Below are 23,178 nucleotides of genomic sequence, written 5' to 3' on the forward strand. Positions count from 1 at the left end.
CCTCCCTAACAGCATAGTGAGTGTACCTACACCTCAAGCACTGCAGCGGTTCAAAAAGGCACCACCTTCTGAAGGGCCACTAGGGATGGGCAATAAATGCTGGCCTAACCAGCGAAGCCCACATTAAAATGAATTTTTTAAAATCTCCTTGGAAAGAAAGCACATTGGTGGAGTGGGGGAACAGCTTCGCAAAACAGCTCGCTCCTTGGCTGTGCCTCTTCCGATGACTTGAATGTGAAGGCAGTGAAAATCAATCAAGAAAAATCTGATTGAAGAGAGAACCCGGTAGGACTTGAACAATCAAAACCCTTCAAAAAGGCTAAGAACTGATATTCTCTCTCAGTATCTATTATCTTCTTCTGTGTTGCACGCTGAGTTATGAATAAATCTGGTAGATGAAAAGGAGAACGAACAACGTCCTGAAGACACTGTGGATATATGGAAAAGGGGACTACTCTTAGGGTGGGGATTTTACTTTCTGCAGGTAACGGTATAAGTCTCAAACTTGCTTCAGCGTGAGGTTGCTCCGCAGCAGACAATGGGATCTCAGGGTCATCAGAAGAAAGTAGGATTGTGCCATCTTCGACAATGGCATAAATTTCAGGACCAAGCTCTGAACTTTCACTATTATTTTGATCCAATTCAGAATTAAGGGTTTAATTCCCCTCTGAGAACTTTTGGATGGCTGCTTGCAATTGTTGATTCATGTCATCAATCAGCTCAGTGCAATAAGTAGCCAAATTCATCTCTTTCTTACACTCATCAACAAAGGGATGATTCTCCTCAACAAAGACCTTGCACATTGGCAGTGGAGTCAAGCTATTTCCAAAGATTTGGGACCTCTTCCAACAGATCATCCACCTTTGTGGTGGCTTCATCTCTTAAACTCTGAACTGAAAGAGCAAACCAAGGTCTACAGGCTCATCCAGCAGATGGTCACCATCATTGTAAGTGCATCCTGTTTCCGCCTCTTCTAGCCTGTCTCCAAAGATAAGTGAAAGGTTTGCAATCTTCTGCTGTTCTCCAATGGATGGGTGTTACTTCAGTAAAGTCTGGCTCATAGTGTGATGAGTCAACTTCAGTTTTGGGTGCATTCTCAAAGTCCAAAGACGCGCAGGTTAGGTGGATTGGCCATGATAAATTGCCCTTAGTGACCAAAAGGATTAGGAGAGGTTATATGGATAGGGTGGAAGTGAGGGCTTAAGTGGGTCGGTGCAGACACGATGGGCCGAATGGTCTCCTTCTGCACTATATGTTCTATGGGTGGCTGGATCTCAGCATTATTAAGCCAGGCCAATTTCTCCGATAAAACTGGCCAGTACTATTTATTGAGATCTTTCATTTCTCTGAGAAAATCATTTGATTGAAATGTGATATTTCCAATTTCTTGGATTGTAAAACAGTTGGAAGCTAGTTTCAGCTTTCCGCCTTTAAATTGTATTTTGGATCTTCAGAATTATTAAAAATCTCCGACCTTGCCACAGAGAAAGCATTCTGCTCCTCCTGCTGGGCAATCTTCATGTCTTTCTGGAGCTGCATCTGGAACATTTAAAAATAGTGGAAGGGTTCTTCCCACCCTTTGGGCAGGCTTTTTCGTAGGTTTTTCACTGGGTTGGGGTCTTGTATTTGGGCCTACATACTAGGTTGCCTCCTCCCAAGCCTCGCTATTTCCCAAAGAATGCCCCAATTCTGCTTTTGTAGTTCTGCTTGCTTTGCAAACTGTACAGCCTTCTCGAACATTAAATCCTCCTCGGGTAGCAAGAAGCTTGATAGTGTTTCCTTGAGCACACCAGCTGCAATGTGGTTGTGGATAAACTTGTATTTTAAAGCTCCGCTTTAAAGATCCTGGATGTGAATTTGCTGTCCCAAGTACAAAATTATAATTCTGAACTTGCATTTTTATCTTCCACCTTGATCATGTTGGAATTTTAAAAGTTGATGTCACGTTTCTGAGACAGTAGAATGGGTAAGAGTAGATAAATTGGTACGCATTGGTCTGCCAAGCATGAGCTCTGCTGGTGATGGAATAGTTGCAGTTAAAGGCGTCAGTCTCAGGTGTAACATTCTATAAATCTTGCTTAGTCTATCTACGTTTGAGAATTTTGGATTTCACTTGCAACTGATCCATTCAGATATGTCATTATCATAGAATTAACAGTGCAGGAGGCCATTCAGCCCATCAAGTCCGCACCGGCCCCTGGAAAGAGCACCCCACCCAAGGTCAACAACTCCACCCCATCCCCATAACCCCACCCAACACTAAGGGCAGTTTTTGACACTAAGGGCAATTTATCACGGCCAATCCACCTAACCTGCACATCTTTGGACTGTGGGAGGAAACCGGAGCACCCGGAGAAAACCCACGCACACACGGGGAGGATGTGCAGACTCCGCACAGACAGTGACCCAAGCCGGAATCGAACCTGGGACCCTGGAGCTGTGAAGCAATTGGGCTATCCACAATGCTAGCGTGCTGCCCATTAGATCTAGGGTAATGAGGCAAAGAAGTGGTATGACTGATAGTCCACTTCTGAAATGGATTACCGATAAATTATAGACTGTTATCCATCCTGATCTCTTTAGGCACACCAAAAAACCTAAAAATAAGAGTGCACAACAGTATGCTTGGAGTGTTTTGCTATTGGTGAGGAATGGGATAGTTGGTAAAGTGTCCAATGATTTTTTTTCTTTCTTTTTTAAAATTCATTTAGAGTACCCAATTCATTTTTTTTCCAATTAAGGGGCAATTTAATGTGGCTAATCTGCGTATTGTGTAATGAAAAAGGAATTATTGGCGGGCAGCAGTGGCTAGCATTGCTGCCTCATGGGGCTGAGGTCCCAGGTTCGATCCCGGCCCTGGGTCACTGTCCGTGTGGAGTTTGCACATTTTCCCCGTTTTTGCGTGGGTTTCGCCCCAACCCAAAGATGTGCAGGGTAGGTGGATTGGCCACACTAAATTGCCCCTTAATTGGAAAAAATGAATTGGGTACTCTAAATTTATATTAAAAAAAGGAAATATTGCCAATATAGCTGTGCGAGGCCCCTTGGGGATGAGCGAGCATTAGATGACAGAACTCATCAAGATAGAGAATGGCGTAGTTGATTCTGAAACTAGGTCCTGAATCTATATAAAGGAAACAATGGTTTGAGGCAGGAGTTGGTTATGATGGATTGGGGAATGTTACTTAAAGGGACTATGGTGATGTTATAACCTGCCTGCTTACCACTGGCTGGGGACTAATGGCAATCCCACAATCCTTTGGGAGTATGAGCTTCCCTAATGAGGGGGGCGGAGAAATCATTAGCAGATTCCCTGCATAAATAAAGCTGGCCAGTTTGGAACCAGCTAGAGGAGAGTGAGCAGCAAGGGAGTTGCTGCTGCTGTTGTATATATATATATGTTACTGTAAATAAATGTTATTTCTTTCTATCCTTCAACTCGTACAGGATTCTTCGTGGCCCTCACAAAAGGTGATTAGCACTGCTGCATCGCAGCACCGAGGACCCAGGTTCGATCCCAGTTCCGAGTCACTGTCCGTGTGGAGTTTGCACACGGACAGTTCGGTAGGCATCCTTTTCTCTGCATCTGATGAAAAGGTCCATGGATTCTGTAGGTTGATATCAAAATGACATGGACGCTAGTTGATAAATACGGAAATTTAACTTGATTCTGAACTGGTCATCCAATGTAGTCCATATCTTTTGGGGATCATTTGGCTTTTTTTCTGTTAATCCTGACGTGCTCAGCCTATGTAGACCTTTTGCTAGGTGAATTTTGTAACTTGCATATCTGGCTCAGACACACCTGAATCAAAAAACCATAACTCTGTAAACTGCTTCAACATTTTAATTTGGATTGTAGGCGAATTTTGTGGAAATTCTGACAATGACTATTTGACCGTCCTTCTCCAGTAGTACCTGGGATGAGTAACACTGTGCTGCTTTTATGAAACTCTGCCTGTGAATATGAGCTATGGTGGGCAAGCACCCGGGAGTAATGGCATATTTGCTTTTTATTCAATGTATTGTTCAGCAGCTCCTGAAGCAACACATTGTAATGTTTTCTCTGGCCCTATTGATGAATTGTGCTTTGTTGGACTCCCCTTCGCTCACTGTCAGGAATTCAGCTCTTTCATCCTTGTTGGGATGAAGATGGCAATGGTGTCTGGAGCCAAGCTGACCTGGCATTGGCAAGCAGGTTGCTGGGGTTACTTGACAGCACTATCGATGGCTCCTTCCACGATTTTGTTGCTGATTTCTTAGTAAGGCTCGCTGATGAGGTCAGGAGCTAGAACTTGAGCAGATTTCTTCCCTACTTAAATCTTCTCTCCTTTAATCCCTGGACATTGAAACCAATTATGGGAGTCCAAGAAACACATTGGTTGTTATCTGCAGCTTCTCTCTTTCTCTCTATTTTAAAAAATAAATTTAGAGTACCCAATTCATTTTTTCCCAATTAAGGGGCAATTTAGCGTGGCCAATCCACCTATGCACATCTTTGGGTTGTGGGGGCCAAACCAATGCAATCGGGGAGAATGTGCAAACTCCACATGGACAGTGACCCAGAGCCGGGATCGAACCTGGGATCTCGGCAATGTGAGGCAGCAATGCTAACCCACTGCGCCACCCCTTCTCCTCTCTTTCAATGCTCCAAGGTATTTCAGACGCCAAGGCGGTGAGCGGTTAATCCATTTGCTGTAAAATAAAACTTTGGGAACAGAGTAAAACTGTACAAGAAAGTGTTTGAGCATGCAAAATCCTGCTGAACTATGTAATAGGATTTATTCCGAGGAGGAACAGCCCATCTACTGTGGCATAGCTGTGAAAGTGGAAGCTTAGTTCTTACTGGGCTGGTAACTATTAATTATCTGAACTTTCTTATTCTTTACAGTAGGACCTTCAATAACTATACTGTAGTTATTTGCCTTCCTGAATGTCTTGCCAGAATTTTCATGGGGCAAAGTTGTCACACAATGTTGTTGTCTCAGTTCATCACCCATAGGTGTCAATGTGCTCCCATATAATAGAATTCAACCTCAACCCCAGAAAGTTTTAATTCCATTTGTTTGCACTTTCCGAACTTATGTGCATGAGAATTGATTTGTCATCTTTGCAACAAGATTTGGAATCATTCATCTGCTCAATTCCACGTGCACCTCCTGAATATGGTTGATTGATGGGCTTTCTCTGCTCTATGCTCATGGTGGAAGCTTTTTATGATGGTAAAATTGGCATTGGAGCTCCTGAATGGAGGAAGGAAAAATTAATTAGCCAAGGGTTTTTGCTAAACCTTGTTCCTCGACTTCTGTGGGGTACTGTTCCTTTACAGATGTCGGGGTTAGGACTCCTATGAGGTCACGTGTGATGAATGTCCAGTTCGGTGAGGTAACGGAGGCACCAGGTGAACGTGGAACTGTAAACCAGCAAGTTAGGCTGTTGGGGAGAACAGCAAATCGAATGTAGAAAACCTACAGCAAAAAAGGAGGCCATTTGTCAGTTCAAACCAAGAAACAGCTATTCCCACTTTACAGTTCTTGGTCTGTCGCCCTGTAAGTTATGGCAATTTAAGTGTGTAGCCAAATATTTTCTAAACGCAATGAGGATTTTTGTCTCTTCCACCCTTTCACGCAGTGAGCTCCAGATCCCTAGCATCCCAGGGATGTCTCTAACTCTCCTCCACGAAATCCCCTTTCAACCTCAAGTGAAAATACACAAACACCTATGACCTCTTGGTTGGTGAAGTGTTTTTTTAACACTTCCTCCGAGCGGAGCTTCAAACCCTCCAATTCATTGCCAAGATTGCTCATCTCTTTTACATATCACTTACCTCAGTCCCTACGTCACGAGGACTGAAACTCTCTTACTTGCTTTTGTCACCTTCTATATAAATATAATTAATAGTTGCACTAAATTATTTCTGGAATGCTGACTCAATGCACCTATACTTCATGATTCACATTCTATTCTGTACTGAGACCCTGTTCACCATTACCTTGCCCTCACCATTTTACATTGGCTCCTGATCCTCCCAGCATATGAATTTCAAAATCTTCTCTGCAATCCGCCGGTTGGCAGTAGATCTGGGCAGAAAGAAAAATCAATGCTACTTCCACAATTATCTGTTGGAAATGATGTCAGATACTGAATCTATCTGCACCATTTGATATTGACTATAACCAGCTGAGTTAACTGAACTCCCTTAACCGAGTTAATTCTTCCCAAACCGTTCACTGATAAGATCAGCTTTATGGAAAAACATTTTTTTTAAATTACACAAGGAATAGAGCAAAGCGGAGAAAGATTTTAAAGAATGTTAACTGTTTGCTATATATATTAAAAAAAGAGGTACTGATCAGGAAACCTGAAACACAACTGATGACAGAACACTAGATCACCATGGTTTCAACAATTGTGTGATTCTGCATTTAGCTTCAGAAGCTTCCGTAACCGTGGCTTCAGTAATTGTTTACATTAGCAATAAACAGGAACTTTGAAAGTGAGAACCAATGCAAGCCTGCCAAAATGCTTGCTCAGAGCAAGAATGGAGATATTTCATCTGTGAACAGCGAGTGTAAAGCTTGAACGGAAAATGTGTTGCCACACATAAAACAGTAGTGAACTTCTGAAATGAATGGCCACCCAAGTGCAGTGAACATATTTAAGAGGAAAATGCAGTGGGTTCCAGCAGGAGTAGAGGGGTACAGGCATGAATCTTAGCAGACATGGTGAGGGAAATGTCTGTCTCGGACACAAGTCAAGACTACATATGCAAGCAATATTAACTGGGTGGGCTGAATAGCCTTTCATTTCTCATGCTTGTACGTCAGTTTCTCAAAAGACCCTTTTGCTTTGTTAGAGGTAGGTGACTGCACTGAATTCATTAAAACATTCACTCGCAGCATCAGGGTCCATGGAGGTTCTTCCTCCATTTGTTTGTGTAAATTTTTTTGCCCTCCTAACTCCTTCCAGACATTGTTCCTTTGGCTGCATTGTCCTTCTAATGCTATGATTATAGCAGAGTCCAATCCTTACATTTAGACAAGTGGCATCCAATAGGGATTATGGAACTCCCGTATCTGAAACTTTGTCGGATTTTTGTCCGTGCATTGAGGGGCAAGGGGGGAGGGGGAAACAAAGCAATTTTAAAACTCCTATCTTAGACATATCAGAGAGGAACTAAACTTTACTCTTGCAAATGGCTCAGTTCCATTAAAGGCATGATCCTCTACCCCACAAAAGATGTTTGAGATCGCTGAAGGTTGTGCCTCTGCCTGCCTGGCCACATTTCGAGTGGTACACAAATGGCTAATCATGAAACAGGGGCATGCAAGATCCATTTTGATTGCACTTTTCTGCAGGGCTATGCAGAAACAGCAGGGGAAGGGAGACTAATCGGATAGCACTTTCAAACGACTCCCCACAAGCACAATGGGCCAAATGGCATTCTCCTGTGCTGTAAGATTTTATGTGCCTGGTGAACACCGCACAACACCATCTCTTCAATAAGCCCTACCTGGAGACAACTAACTTGATGGAGGTATTATATTTATTAAAGTTTTAGATAGGCCAGAGAGTAATTTATCAGTGGAGCACTCCTGAAGAATTATTAGACACTGACCCTACAAGGCAAACATTGCTGTCTAATGTGGAACTAGAATGAACAACACTTAACGTTGAAAAATTAAAGTACAAAATTTGACATTTCAGCACCAATCTCCATGTGCTTTCCTCACTATAGAGGCTATGCATTCTAGTGTATTCTAAGCTTGTAGTTTCTTTGTATTACCATATTTTCTAGGTCATGACAAGATCAGATGAATAAGGCCTGAGATTTTCTTTTTAAATTTAGAGTGCCCAATTATTTTTCCCCCCCAATTAAGGGGCAGTTTAGCGTGGTCAATCCATCTTTTTGGGTTGTGGGGGCGAGACCCATGCAGACACGGGGAGGATGTGCAAACTCCACACGGACACTGACCCAGAGTTGGGATCGAACCTGTGACCGCGGCGCTGTGAGGCAGTAGTGCTAACCACTGCACCACCGTGCTGCCCTCTAAGAGTTGATTTTGTTTATCATTTGTCTCTCCCCGTGCTAGTTAGTTCAAGTCATCCTTGTTGAATTGATTTTCAGCATGAAAGACCAAACGTTACAGAAGATTCCCATATCTGTCTCCCATTATCCTAGCATTTAAAAAAAACGTTTTTTTGCATTATTAAGAGTTTTTGCAACATGGAAAGGACCCTTCGGCCATCCTGTGCGTGCTGCCCATCAAGTACCTATCTACTCTCCCATTTTTCAGCACTTGGGCCATGGCCTTGTGTGGCACATATGCTATTTGATGGTCATTGCACACCACCTTGGTCCACTCCTCCCTCCTGCCCTACCTCTGTAATCTGACCCACGCATATCCCAGGTTTCAGGAGTAGGGCAGGAGGTAGCGATACTGAGAGGCGGGAGGGAGGCATACAGAGAGGGGATTTAGCGTGACCAATCCACCTGGCATGCACATCTCTGGACTTCATTGAATCCTTACAACGCAGGAGGCCATTCTGCCCATCGAGTCGCCACCGGCCCTCAGAAGGAGCACCCTACTTCAGCTCACGCCTCCCCCCTATACCCCGTAACCCGGCGATGCGGGGAGAGCGCACAAACTCCACCCAGACTAGTGACCCGAGGCGGGAATCGAACCCGTGTTCCTGACGCCGGGTGAGGCAGCGGTGCCAACGCCGTGCCCCCTTCCCCTCCTGGGAGGGGTTAACCGTGTTGGGAGGGTTGGACCCATCAAGGGTTAAGAGGAGGAGCGTCAAGGTGGGGGCGGGGCCTGTCCCGTGATTGACAGGGGATGACGCTGCGTCTGACGTCACGCAGAGGCCGAAAAGGTGGTGTGGAATCGGGACGCCGCGCGCGCACAAAACACAAGGTAAAAAAAAAAAAAAAAATTTTTTTTTAGTTCACCCCCCCCCCCCCCCAAAAAAAACAAAAAGCCCGGCAAATAAGCGAGAGCGGTCGAAATCGAACGTACCGTCCGTAGCCAAACGGGGGAGGGGAGAAACAAAATGGAATCAAACCTCGGCGCAAGATTTGGTTGGGGTCGGTTGTTGAAGAGAAACAGACGGGGAGGAGTGGACCGAAGCGGCCTGAAGCTGCTGCTGCCCCCGCCCCCGCCCCCCCCCCAAAAAAAACAACCCCCAAGGCGGGATTGGGAGAGACGCTTTGTCTCCCCGACCCACCGTCGGTTTATTGTATCCTGGAGAGGGCGGCGGGAGGCCTCCAGATCGCAGGCCCGGTGTTTGTTTCGATGATGGTGGTTGTGGGGAGGGGCGGAGGGGGGGGGTTTGAAAATTTGCGGCCGTCGAAGGGTCCCAGTCCTCACGTGACGCGTCGCGCGACCAGTGACGGAACGAGGCGGGTGGCACGTGACCGGGTCCTCCCAGCCAATCCGGCGTCCCTCCGACATGGCCCCCGGGGGGGAGGGGGGTGTGATGTCCGAGTCATAACGTCAGCTGCTTCCTCCTCTCCTCGCTACCCCTGAAGAGACCCGAACGTTTTCAAAGCGTTTATATTTCCTCTAAAACCAAAGCACTCCCTCCTCTTCCAGCGGCTTTTCGATGCCGTCGAGGGAAAATAAATTATATTTTTGAGGGGAGGGAGAGGTAGAGCCGGCAATGACTCACAGGGAGGGTGACGGCCAATGGGAATGCCGGCTGGGCGTCACATGGTTGCCGACCGCCAATGGGAACGAGGCGGCCGCGGCTCACGTGGGGTCGGCCCGGCCAATGGGCGCCTCCAAGATGGCGGGCGGTATATAAAGATATCTCGGGAGTGTGCGGCGGCGGTGAGAAGGGGGGTTGCTGGGGCGGCCGCTGCCATTCGCGGACGGAGGATCGGTGTCGGATTTTTTTTTTGGAAAGCGGAGGGAGTTGAAGATCCTCCGGAGTGGGAGAAGGCCGGGGCGGGGGGAACGGTTTCCACAGGGTGTGTGTGTGTTTTTTGGGGGGAGGGAGGGAGAAGGGGGAAAGGAGACACACACGCTCTCTCTCGATCTCTCTTTCCCCCCCCACTCGCCAAAGGCGCCGTGAGTCGGTCGCCGTCTCCCGACAACAAGGGTGGACCCCTAAGCGGAGGTGGCGGCATGGAGCGCGAGAGCGGGGCCTCGGCAGGCCCGACCGCACGGTGAGTGTCCGCAGCCGGGGCAGCTGACGACGTGGGGTGGTTGGCGGGCGGTTGATGGCGTTATCGGTCAAAGGGAGGAGGGGGAGAGGCCGGAGGGGGGAATTGGTCGGCCACTGGCTTCTTTATTGTTGTCGGCGCTGAGCGGGAAACGGCTTCCTGACGCCATTTTGTGCGTGCGAGGCCTCCGGAGCCGGGCGCCACTCTCTCCCTCCGCGCCTTGAGTGAATTGATACAGGAGCGCCCGCCGCTTCAAAATGGTGCGCGGCCGGGTATGGCGAATGCAGGGTCATGTAGAAGGCTGCCAGGGCCGCGCGGAGACTGCCCCCTCCCCATCCTCTCTTAATTACAACCCCCCCCCCCCCCCCCCCTCGCAGGCCTTAATTTAAGCCTGCCCCCACCCCTAGTGTGCTGCGATGGTTGCAAATCTGAAGGAGGCCAGCGATGGTATTTGTTCCATCCTCTCTCTTTGAAAGAAAGCCGGCGACGAGAGGCAGATGTGACCCCCCCCAAAGAGGGTTGCCGTTTAAAACTTGTGCAGTTCGGATTCGCAGTTTTCGTGCAGCACTCGGACGTTTCGTCTTCCTGGAAAGCTGCTTGTCCCAGGGCAGTGGAGACATTTCTGTGATTTGTTTACTCAGGATGTAGTTCAGGTGCCGGCCATTTCGACAAGTAAAAACGGAAGTGCGGAGTTTATGGGCTTTATCTCGATTCAAGATACGAGTTCCAACCGCAGGAGCCTTAATTTTTTTCTTATCATAAAGCTAGGTAGTTGTGCGGTGGCAGACAGGCATTGTGGAATAGTCACTCCAAAATATGACAGCGGGAATGTATCTGTTTGGCGGTGCATCCATAGGACCAGGAAGGAGTAGGCCGTACTGTTTGACTTTCTGTCCATTCAGTTTGACTTTGTTAAATCATGCCTGAGCAAGCTCAGCTTGATTCACGTTGGCTTTGCTCTTGCAATTATGGATGTGGCTGAGGCTTTGCACATCAGTTCCTTTACACTTTTGTATTTCAATGCCCTTGAGCTAAAGACCATTATTCCATGGAATACTTTTCTTGTGCACTTGCTTTGATTTATGTACAAACACACCTAAATTCCATTCCTTCTCTATCGCTCTCATTATAGATGAATTGTGATTTATTCACTCTGATCTAAATTTGGTGACCTTGTATTGAACTTTATCTACCATGGTGTGCTCACTTGCAGAGTTTATCATGATCTCATTCTTACTTTCTACTCGTCTGCAAACTGGTATAATGTCATCTGTCATTAATGTACACAGTGAAAAGCTACTACAGATCCTAGGGGACATGTTTTGTCACCTTCTGTCAGTCAGAAAGCTCTCTGTTCCTTGTCTCTCCTACCTCCCACCTAATTAACAACTCTTGTCACATTGTTACCTCCGATTCCCTATGCTTTAATTTTTGCTGTTAATCTCTTGTACAATCCTAATCAAATGCCTTCTGGGATTCATAAAGAGCATATGCTATGCTTTCACGCTCCCTTATCTGGTATTTTAGGAGATTTGGACTCTGATTCAATAACAACCCTTGCCCTGTTGCTAGTTAGATAATTGATTATGTAATATTACAAACTAGGTTGTTTTATTGGTATTTTTCTCCAGAATAAATTTATGCATTTACCAAATGTATTGCTTTATGCTTGATTTGTCAATGCTTGCACTGACATACAGTGCACCAGATTGCTTTTCTTAAATGTTGCATTTACCTCACCAATGATGTTGATAAAGGATATTTTTGTGAAGTCAAAGGCAATATAATTGATAGGCATGCTAAATTATTCCTTCAATCCAAGTTTTATAAATTACTATAATGTTGAACTATGCTCTTTTCAGAAACCTAAGACAATTCAATGTTTGTAGGTGGTAGCATCTACTGAAATATGTCGTTCTTAAATATTGTGATCTGTAGGAAGATATTTAGCGAGCAGAATTGTGTGGGTAATTTTTTAATTCTATATTTTAATTGGTTATTGGCCTGTCTTTACCCTCTGGGTCGTTGGTGCAGTTTGCCTGTAGCAAATGGAGTATTTTTTGCATTTGGAAATTGTAATTTTAAATAGCCTGTACAGTTTTTGAAAAGCTGCTGTAAAATTTTGCAACGGTTTTGAGGTATGAAATATTTTCACATTTCGTCATGTATTATGCAATAGGAGAACTGTGGTCCTAGAAAAATCTTGGCTGCTGTGGTTCTGGAGGCCAATTAAAACAAAGCTAAAAAGTGTGAAATGCTGACTTTCTGCTATTTGAAAAATATGTTTTGGTCCATGTGTTCTGATCTGTATCTGCAGAGGGCACAAGTGCTTATCGATTTATGCCAATTAAGTTGCAGATCTCTTGGCACTTTTAAGCCAGTGTCAGATGTTTTTCACTGTATAAAATGAGGAAAAGATAAAATATCGCCAAAGAATGACCATGATGGAAAAGTATGCTGGTAAATTGGTATATTAACTTCATGAATATAACTTGGATTTTGATCCAAATTGCACGAATTATTGTCTGCCTGGAATGAAGACAGGGCAACTTTAAGTATTACCCTGAATGTATAAAGTCATATTTCTCTTAAATTCAAACTTCCATCCACTCAATTCACAGTTAGGATTGAAATATTGTATTATATCGCATTGAGATATTGTGCCTTGGTTACGCTTGGTATGGTTTTTGGGGGATAATTAGGAGTTTGGCCAGAAAACGATAACTCGCGGTGTTTCGTAGGCATATTATAAATCAAAATATGATTGTCGGTAACTGTTTTAGATAACTCGCGTCGCGTTTTGATACAGGCTGACGATTCCTTTCCCTTGCATATCTATCCTGTATTTCTGGTACCTAGTTATTCAGATGTATGAAAAGTAGATATTCAAACATAATCCTGGAAATCTTTGAATGTTTTTAAAACCTGTTAGCTGTTTTCCATGGGATTCCATGATGCATTTAAACTGAAGGTGGCTGACATTGTGTTCATTTGCATGGATTACTCGTGTGCAAGAGGATAGCAATCTGAGTAAGAGCTATTTAACAAGAGTTTCAAAAGATGCAATTGTTGTAAGGAAGAAACAACTCCTTTCTAATGCTGTTAAATTTAATTTCTGTCCTGAAGTCTGTAGCAGGAATACCTTCCGTTTGCTTCATTCCAATTTAGTGATTAGAAGCTAAAAGCATTTGGGGGAGGGGAAGTTCTTAGTTGGCATTTGGATTTAGTTATTGAGTGATTTTTCATAAGCAATATATGTTTGTAATGTGATCTTCAAAAATGTAGGTCCATCAAGGCATAGGATAACGAGAAAACTGAATATGTATATGTTATGTGCATACTTGTCTACATGTTTTTTAAAAAAGTCAATTTGAAGCATTTCCCCCTGATGATTATGCAAGGCAAATGTTAACATTTCTGAAACACCTGATTTAAACCAGGAAATCCCCAGGATAAAGATTTCTTGAGTGGAAACTGAGTAGCTTGGGGAATGGGAGGAAGGAAAGTGTCTGTTCGCAATCTGATGGGAAACCTGCCAATTTAAAATCTTAGTAAAATACAATGAATTGATTCTCTTGCAAATGTGACTTTGTTATACTGATTACACTTTATCTGGGATGTTTTTCTTCCATTCTGATTTACCCCCTCTTCTGAGACATTGACAGTTATCAAATGGTATAGTTTCATGGATGCTGCCACATTCCTTTCTCATGCAGACAATGTGATATCGCTGAGAATGAGTGTTGCCACCAACTCCATCCGTCTCTGGCAACTGTCTTAGGCTGAACCAGACTGTTCCACAACCTCTGAGGTGACCTTCTAAGTGCAACCACATCAGAGAGAGTGTCTGTTACTCCATTTGAAACATGACCCATCTCTACCCCTGCCCCAGATCATCGGCACAAACACTCGTCCATGTCCAGATTGGACTATTCCAATGTACTCCTGGATGATCTCGCATCTTTCACTCTTGAAAATGTAGGTTCATCCAGAATCTCCTTGTGACTCTGGGTTCTGTTCACACATCGCTCTCTGACCCTACACTGATTCATGGCTAAGCACATGAGTTTTAAAATTGTGATCCTTGTTTCCGTATCCCTGCAAGAACGCCTGGGGGTGTTTTACTATTTAAAGGCGCTGCATAAATTAAAGTTATTGGTAATAATTCATCATGGAGCAGGCTTAGACCTGTCATGTCCTTGTGCATTTCCATCAGGTGTTGTTGGACAGAAGTCGGCAGTGGATAATACTGGTGGATATTATTTTTCTTTTCTACCTTGAAAATAATGAACTGTATTACAGAACCTCCTTTTGCCCAGGCCGGGACTGGCTAATTGAGTGCTGTAATCTGACACTACCGTTGCTTATGGTTTAACAACTTGTGTTAGCAAGCTGAGCCATAGGGAGCTTTCGTGTTTTGTTATACAAAGATGTGTACATTTGTCGGGTGTACTGATCTTCAACTCAAGTGTTTTTAATTTCTGTTGGCCGGTTTCACTAAGATATTAGTGGTGTGTTATGGTGGATGTATAAATTATTTTTTTGGTAATGTGTTTTTATTCACAAATTTTTCAACAGTTGAAGTTTAGCAAAAAAACCCCCCCCCCCAACAGTCACCTGTAACCAACTCCTGAAAATGGTGGAAACGCTTGATGAAAGAACCCCAACAATTGTACAACCCATCACTCGCACCCCTCAAAGCAGGTCCCCGCCATGCTGAGGCACATGGTCGAGAAGCTGACCTCCATCCCAACACGACCCACATATGGGCAATCGGTGTCTGCACCTCCGGCCAATCCGGCACCCCAAATATGGCTTCTAGGGGACCAGGCTCCACGTCCGCAGGTAACGCCCCCAAAATGGTACTGAACACGGTCCTCCAAAACCTTTCCAGCTTCAGGCAGCACCAAAACGTGTACATGATTCGCCGGACTCTGACTACACTGCTCACCCATCCTCCATCCCCTCGAATAGCTGGCTCATCCTAGATTTTGTGAGGTGCACTACCTTCAGCTATATCAGTCCCAGCCTCGCGCACAAAGTTGAGGCATTTGCCCCCTGCAGCACCTTGCTGAGACAGCCCCCTTCTCCAACAGTGAGGAGGCAGGCGCTATCGGGAAGGTTGGAAAGACCTTTCTCGCAAAGTTCCACACTTGCATATACCTAAAGCTCTCCCCCCACGCCAGCCCAAAGTTCTCGCCCGACTCCTCCAATCTCGCAGAAACAAAACCTTGCATGTATCTTCCCCAGCTGGAACCCATGATTTCCCCCCTGGCATTCCCCCCGACCTAGCTCCCAAGCTACAATGCTGTCCAAACTCCCTCCAGATCTTCAATATGGCCACCACCACTGGACTCACCGTATACTTCCCTGGGGCCATTGGTAGCAGCGCCATTGCCAGCAACCCCGATCCCCTGGAGGGCCCACCTCCACCCTCCCCACAAAGCGCCCTGCTTCAGCCCAGAATCTTCTCTGCTCAATAATAATACAACAAATTTAAACCCCAACCCATCTGCCGTCCCCTCTGCAGTATCATTTCCTAATCCTGGCCACCTTCACCCAACAAACCAGGAGATCAGCCTATTCACCCCCCACCCCTTAAAAACGCTGTGGGCAAAAAGACCAACAGGCATTGAAGCAAAACCAGGAAACACGGCAAAACATTCATGTTTACTGTCTGTACCCGGCCTGCCAACGACAGAAGGAGATTGTCCCATCTTAGCAAAGCAACTCCCCCCCCAAAACTAGAATGAGATGCCGCCAGGCGAAATGGCAGCACTCTCCTGGAGGGCGACCACAAAATACTCGCTTTTCCCTAAATACAATTTGTACCCTACAAATGTACCAAATCTCTGGAGCCACCCCCCATGCAAGAGCTCGGCTCCAAAATATACAGCAACAAATCAACTGCGTATAAGGGCACCCTATGTTCCACAACCCCGAGCTCCTCAGCACAATAGCCAAAGGCTCTATAGCCAATGCAAACAGAAGGGGGGACATGGGGCATCCCTGCTCATACACCGATATAATGCAAAATACCCTGAGCTCATAATATTTGTGCGCTGCTCACCATTGGCTCATTGTATAGCAGCTACACGCATGCCACAAACTTCGCCCCAATCCCAAATTTCTCCAATGCCGCCATCAAATATCTCCACTCCGCCCGATCGAACGTCTTCTCCACATCCAGCGCCACCTCAGTCTCCCTCCCTTCTGCTGAAGAAAGCACCACACTCAACAACATCCTCACATACAAGGACAGCTTTCTTCCCTTTACAAACCCTCTCTGGTCCTCCCCAATAACCTTTGGAAGGCACCCGTCCAAAAGCGAGTTGGAAGCCTGCCCCATTGTTTGCGGCAAGACACCCCTAACCATCCCTCAAAGATTCCCACCATCAACAGCGCCAGTCTGTCCTTAAATCTTATATAAAATTTGCTCAGAAACCCATTGGGCCCTTCTGCCTTCCCTGCCAGTATCCTCCCAAACGCCACCTTCACATCCTCCAGCCCTGCCCTCTCCGCCTCCCCCAACCTTGGACACCCAGAAACTCCCTCCACTCCTGCTCCTCCGGTTGCTCTTGCCTCCGGTCTGCCAGTAACCCCACATACGTTCTCCACCCCAGCCTCTGGGCTGCCCCTTCTCCAAACCACATGATCCGAGATTACAATTGCCGAATACTCCGACCAGCCAAGTGCACCTTTCACACCACAAAAAAGTCAATCCTTGAATACACTTTGTGTACCGGTGTAAAAAATACCTCGACGGGTCCACTGCTCACACCTCACTCGTGAGCCCAGCCAATGCCCTCACCTCCCCAACTGGGTCAACGAGCGCTGATGAGCCCTGCCCACTTTCGGTTCCAGCACTATTCTGTTCCAGTCCCCCTCTATATAATCTGCTCATGGATATCCATATCTAGGATGATGTGGAGATGCCGGCGTTGGACTGGGGTGAGCACAGTACGAAGTCTTACAACACCAGGTTAAAGTCCAACAGGTTTGTTTCGATGTCACTAGCTTTCGGAGCGCTGCTCCTTCCTCAGGTGAATGAAGAGGTCTGTTCCAGAAACACATATATAGACAAATTCAAAGATGCCAAACAATGCTTGGAATGCGAGCATTAGCAGGTGATTAAATCTTTACAGATCCAGAGGTGGGGTAACCCCAGGTTAAAGAGGTGTGAATTGTACTAATCCAGGACAGTTGGTAGGATTTCGCAGGCCAGATGGTGGGGGATGAATGTAATGCGACATGAATCCCAGGTCCCGGTTGAGGCCGCACTCGTGTGCGGAACTTGGCTATAAGTTTCTGCTCGGCGATTCTGCGTTGTCGCGGGTCCTGAAGGCCGCCTTGGAGAACGCTTACCCGGAGATCAGAGGCTGAATGCCCTTGACTGCTGAAGTGTTCCCCGACTGGAAGAGAACATTCCTGCCTGGTGATTGTTGCGCGATGTCCGTTCATTCGTTGTCGCAGCGTCTGCATGGCCTCGCCAATGTACCATGCTTCGGGACATCCTTTCCTGCAGCGTATGAGGTAGACAACGTTGGCCGAGTCGCACGAGTATGTACCGCTACCTGGTGGGTGGTGTTCTCACGTGTAATAGTGGTATCCATGTCGATGATCTGGCACGTCTTGCAGAGATTGCCATGACAGGGTTGTGTGGTGTCGAGGTCACTGTTCTGAAGACTGGGTAGTTTGCTGCAAACAATGGTTCGTTTGAGGTTGCGCGGTTGTTTGAAGGCAAGTAGTGGGGGTGTGGGGATGACCTTGGCAAGATGTTCATCGTCATCAATGACGTGTTGAAGGCTGTGAAGAAGATGACGTAGTTTCTCCGCTCCGGGGAAGTACTGGACGACGAAGGGTATTCTGTCGGATGTGTCCCATGTTTGTCTTCTGAGGAGGTCGGTCCGGTTTTTCGCTGTGGCGCGTTGGAACTGTCGATCGATGAGTCGAGTGCCATATCCCGTTCGTACGAGGGCATCTCAATGTCTGTAGATGTCTGTTACGCTCCTCCTCGTCTGAGCAGATCCTGTGTATACGGAGCGCTTGTCCATAGGGGATGGCTTCTTTAATGTGTTTAGGGTGGAAGCTGGAGAAGTGGAGCATCGTGAGGTTATCCGTGGGTTTGCGGTAAAGCGAAGTGCTGAGGTGACCGTCCTTGATGGAGACGAGTGTGTCCAAGAATGCAACTGATTTTGGAGAGTAGTCCATGGTGAGTCTGATGGTTGGATGGAACTTATTAATGTCATCGTGTAGTCGTTTCAGTGATTCTTCGCCGTGGGTCCAAAGGAAAAAAATGTCATCGATGTATCTGGTGTATAACATTGGTTGAAGGTCCTGTGTGGTGAGTAGGTCCTGTTCAAACTTGTGCATGAAGATGTTGGTGTCCATCTCGGATGGCACCTAACAATCTCTTCATGAACCCCACATTGAACTCACGCACCAATTGGTACCATAGTCACAGCGCCACGAACCTCCCCTCCAACACACATGTCACTATCGCGTACTGCCCCCTTGATCTGAAACCTCACTCTCTTGGCACCAATATCCCCCCCTCCCCGAGCCCTAGTTTCAAATCCCGATGAAACACCTGACTCACCCAGCCCATCCTAAGTTTCACCTGATCCTTCCCCCTCAAATGGATCTCCTGTAGCATCACCGCATCAGCTTTTAAACTCTTCCAGTGAGTGACTGAAAACCCTCAAATCTCTTCACTGGCCCGCCTAACCTACTCACGTTCCATGTTGCTATTCTGACTGGGACCCTTACCCACTTCCGCCACCACCATGGGCCCATGCCCGCCTCGTCCTTTTGTTACTGTCGAACCCCTGCCCCCTCCCGAAATCCCCCCAGACACTTCCTCTTGCAAACGCCTCACCCAGTATCGATCCGATTATCTCCCCCCCCGCCCCCCCCTCTCTCTGTCTCTCCTCCCACCCCCCATTCACACTCCCGTTCGCTAGCCAACCTTGGTTTGCAAGCGTGGTGACCCCTGCACCCCCTGCTCATTAACCCCCAATCGAAAATCCCCACAATCCAAATAGCCCACCTCCCTTGCATCGAAGAAAATATGGGATTGCACTCCTAAAAAACCTCGAATGAAAACCAAGACCCAACACAAATATAAACAAACCCCCCATTCAAGAGAGAAAACAAAACCCCCATCAGAGAAAACCCTCCAAAAGCAAAATGCCATCCCTGTCCCCACCAACCAAGTCCAACTCTCAACTCAGTCCCAGTCCGTCAGCCTTAACAAACGTCTCTGCTGCCTCCACCGTTTCAAAATGAAAATCCCTCTGGATTTTCCCTCCCAGCACTCACGAAGCTCACTCTGCTGCCATACAATGCTGCCTTCACCCGTCCAAAGGCCACTCGCCAGCTCCGTTGCTAGGTCTTAGTGATATATTCGTATACCAGCAAACTTGCAAACCAAGGCTGGCTAGCGAACGGGGGGTGTGGTTTGGGGTGGGGAGAGGGTGGAGAAAGAGAGAGCGGGAGATAATCGGATCGATACTGGGTGAGGCGTTTGCAAGAGGAAGTGTCTGGGGGGATTTCGGGAGGGGGTAGGGGTTCGACAGTAACAAAAGGACGGGGGGTGGGCATGGGCCCATGGTGGCGGTGTGGGTAAGGGCCCCAGTCAAAATAGCAACAATATTTCACCTATCGTCTCTGCTTCGCCCAGCTGAAGACTACCTCCTTCACGTGGAACCTGTGAAATCAGACTATTGCTACTATTGATGTTGAGCGACTGATGTGCCCTGTCCATCTCGTAGCGGGAGGGATCTTCCCCTCCCCCATCAACTCTGCAAACATCTTTGCAAAGTACTGGGTCAGCCTCAGGCCCTCCACTTCCCCTCGGAGGCCCATGATTCTCAGATTTTGCCTCCTTGATCTATTCTCCAGGTCCTCCACCTTAGCTCTGAACCCTTTGTTGGCCTTGGCCACCTTCCGCAGTTCCTCACCCATTGAGGTGAACTGGTCACTATGCTGTGACAATGCTTCCACTCCCTTCAAACTCTCTCCTTGCTCCCACACTTCGACCAACGTCTTCATCACTGCCCCTGTACTAGAGCAATCATCCCCTTCACCCACTGTTTCGTTGCAGTCATCATCCGCCTCTGAAGCACCTCCATATTCTTGGCAAACAACTTCTTGAACTCTGCTGGCTCCACCTCGGTCAGAGTTTCCACCGTGAGGGGAGCAGCCCCACCTGCCAGCTCCCCCTCTCGGCCATCTTTCTTAAGCAGGACTCTTGGCCTCATTCGACGGCGGACCTTCGCTCCCCCCCTGTCCCGTCCCCCCAATTTGGTTCTTGTATGCCATGCTGTTACTTTTTCAACAGAACTCCTGCTTTACTAAGGTGAGATGAACCGTTCTCATACAAAATATTGGAAATGGTCAGTGGTATTGGCAGCATATTTGTGGAGAGAGAAGCAGTTAACAACAGGTCGACCTCTCTGTGAAACTGATGAAGGTCATCAACTTGAAAAGTTAATCTGTTTCTGCTTCCACTGATGCGGAGTGGTTCCAACATCTGCTATTTTGATTTTAGATTTGCAGCATCTGTGGTATTTTGTGTTGAATGAGGGAAACTGGTGCTGTGGCATGCTTGGTTGGTGTATCCCTAACAGAGGATTGCCACGGATTCCACTGAATTCTCTGAATGGCACCTCTGCAGCATCAATGCTCCATCCATGGTTCTTGAATGACACCAGAACTTGAGGAGGTCATGTAGCACAGTGGTAGTAGTGTCCCTACCTCTGGACCAGAAGCTTCAGTCCCGAATCCAACAGCAGGACTAGTTGGCCACGGAAAGAGCGTTCATAACATGGTTCAATGGGCAGATCAGTTCGGGAATCCTTCCATCACTTCCCCCAAAAGGTAAAATAAAGTGTGTGCGTGTGAAGACGCGCTTAAACAAAAAATGGGACCTGTCAGGTGATGGACAGCATATTGAGACTATATGAAAACCATTAGCAAATAGAATATTGCGTTACACATTTAATTTGCAACCATTCTGTGCAAATATTTTCATCTTACTTCAAAGGGGGCATCCATCGATTACCGGTTCGGAGAGCAGCGACAAAAAAAGCGTAAAGTGCGTAAACTGTGAAGGATCAGAGAAGTTGTAACTTCACAGCCGAGAGTGAAGGTTAAGGGGCAACTTCAGTGATCAATCAAAATAAAAGGTGTGGATAAAGATAATGCAGTATATTTTTGGAAAGTGAATTGGGAGATTCTGGGGAAGGTGGGACCTGTACAAGCAGGACGGGTTGCATCTGAACCAGAGGGGCACCAATATCCTGGGAGGGAGGTTTCCTAGTACTCTTCGGGAGGGTTTAAACTAATTTGGCAGGGGAATGGGAACCGGATTTGTAGTCCAGCAACTAAGGTAGCCGATATTCAGGACACCAAAGCGTGTAATGAGGCAGTGGGGAAGGGAACACTGACAAAGGAGAGTACTTGCAGGCACGGAGATGGGTTGAAGTGTGTATACTTCAACGCAAGAAGCACCAGGAATAAGGTGGGTGAACCTAAGGCATGGATCTTGGGACTACGATGTGGTGGCCATCACGGAAACTTAGATAGAAGAGGGGCAGAAATGGTTGTTGGAGTTCCCTGGTTATAGATGTTTCAATAAGATTAGGGAGGGTGGTAAAAGAGGTGGGGGGGGGGGGTGGCATTGTTAATTAGAGATAGTATAACAGCTGCAGAAAGGCAGTTTGAGGAGTATCAGCCTACTGAGGTAGTATGGGTTGAAGTCAGAAATAGGAAAGGAGCAGTCACCTTGTTAGGAGTTTTCTATAGGCCCCCCAATAGTAGCAGAGATGTGGAGGAACAGATTGGGAAACAGATTTTGGAAAGGTGCAGAAGTCACAGGGATAGTCATGGGTGACTTCAACTTCCCAAACATTGAGTGGAAACTCTTTAGATCAAATAGTTTGGATGGGGTGGTGTTTGTGCAGTGTGTCCAGGAAGCTTTTCTAACACCGCATGTAGATTGTCCGACCAGAGGGGAGGCCATATTGGATTTGGTACTTGGTAATGAACCAGGGCAAGTGATAGATTTGTTAGTGGGGGAGCATTTTGGAGATAGTGACCACAATTCTGTGACTTTCACTTTAGTAATGGAGAGGGATAGGTGCGTGCAACAGGGCAAGGTTTACAATTGGAGGAAGGGTAAATACGATGTTGTCAGACAAGAATTGAAGTGCATAAGTTGGGAACATAGGCTGTCAGGGAAGGACACAAGTGAAATGTGGAACTTGTTCAAGGAACAGGTACTACGTGTCCTTGATATGTATGTCCCTGTCAGGCAGGGAAGAGATGGTCGAGTGAGGGAACCATGGTTGACAAGAGAGGTTGAATGTCTTGTTAAGAGGAAAAAGGAGACTTGTGTAAGGCTGAGGAAACGAGGTTCAGACAGGGTGTTGGAGGGGTACAAGATAGCCAGGTGGGAACTGAAGAAGGGGATTAGGAGAGCGAAGAGAGGGCATGAACAATCTTGGGCGGGTAGGATCCAGGAAAACCCCAAGGCCTTTTACACACGTGAGAAATGAGAATGACTAGAGTGAGGGTAGGTCCGATCAAGGACAGTAGCGGGAGATTGTGTATTGAGTCTGAAGAGATAGGAGAGGTCTTGAACGAGTACTTTTCTTCTGTATTTACAAATGAGAGGGGCCATATTGTTGGAGAGGACAGTGTGAAACAGACTGGTAAGCTCGAGGAAATACTTGTTAGGAGGGAAGATGTGTTGGGCATTTTGAAAAACTTGAGGATAGACAAGTCCCCCGGGCCTGACGGGATATATCCAAGGATTCTATGGGAAGCAAGAGATGAAATTGCAGAGCCGTTGGCAATGATCTTTTCGTCCTCACTGTCAACAGGGGTGGTACCAGGGGATTGGAGAGTGGCGAATGTCGTGCCCTTGCTCAAAAAAGGGACTAGGGATAACCCTGGGAATTACAGGCCAATTAGTCTTACTTCGGTGGTAGGCAAAGTCATGGAAA

The 23,178-nt window shown here is 46.6% G+C and overlaps 1 protein-coding gene and 1 long non-coding RNA gene across 6 annotated transcripts in view; one reads left to right on the forward strand and one right to left on the reverse strand.

The window, feature by feature from the left end:
- Window positions 1-3,829: 3,829 nt before the first annotated feature.
- LOC140403309 (uncharacterized) lies at window positions 3,830-9,159 on the reverse strand. Of its 2 annotated transcripts, none has more exons than XR_011938281.1 (3): window positions 9,021-9,159; window positions 6,004-6,080; window positions 3,830-5,468 (listed from the first exon to the last, which is right to left on the reverse strand). It is a non-coding gene; the product is annotated as an uncharacterized lncRNA (long non-coding RNA). The 2 variants fall into 2 exon arrangements; XR_011938280.1 differs by having other exon boundaries at window positions 5,993-6,080.
- brd4 (bromodomain containing 4) overlaps window positions 8,845-23,178 on the forward strand; it is a 240,009-nt gene continuing 225,675 nt past the window's right edge. For 2 of the 4 annotated variants that reach the window (XM_072491148.1, XM_072491149.1), the window contains exon 1: window positions 9,997-10,171. In XM_072491148.1, the coding sequence (XP_072347249.1) occupies window positions 10,131-10,171 (41 nt within the window). In that variant the 5' untranslated portion in view covers window positions 9,997-10,130. Of the gene's footprint in view, window positions 8,919-9,994; window positions 10,172-23,178 lie in introns of those variants that run through there. The other 2 variants (XM_072491151.1, XM_072491152.1) reach the window with 2 other exon arrangements.

The sequence above is a fragment of the Scyliorhinus torazame genome, chromosome 27, assembly GCF_047496885.1.
Source record: "Scyliorhinus torazame isolate Kashiwa2021f chromosome 27, sScyTor2.1, whole genome shotgun sequence".
NCBI classification, from domain to species: Eukaryota; Metazoa; Chordata; class Chondrichthyes; order Carcharhiniformes; family Scyliorhinidae; genus Scyliorhinus; species Scyliorhinus torazame.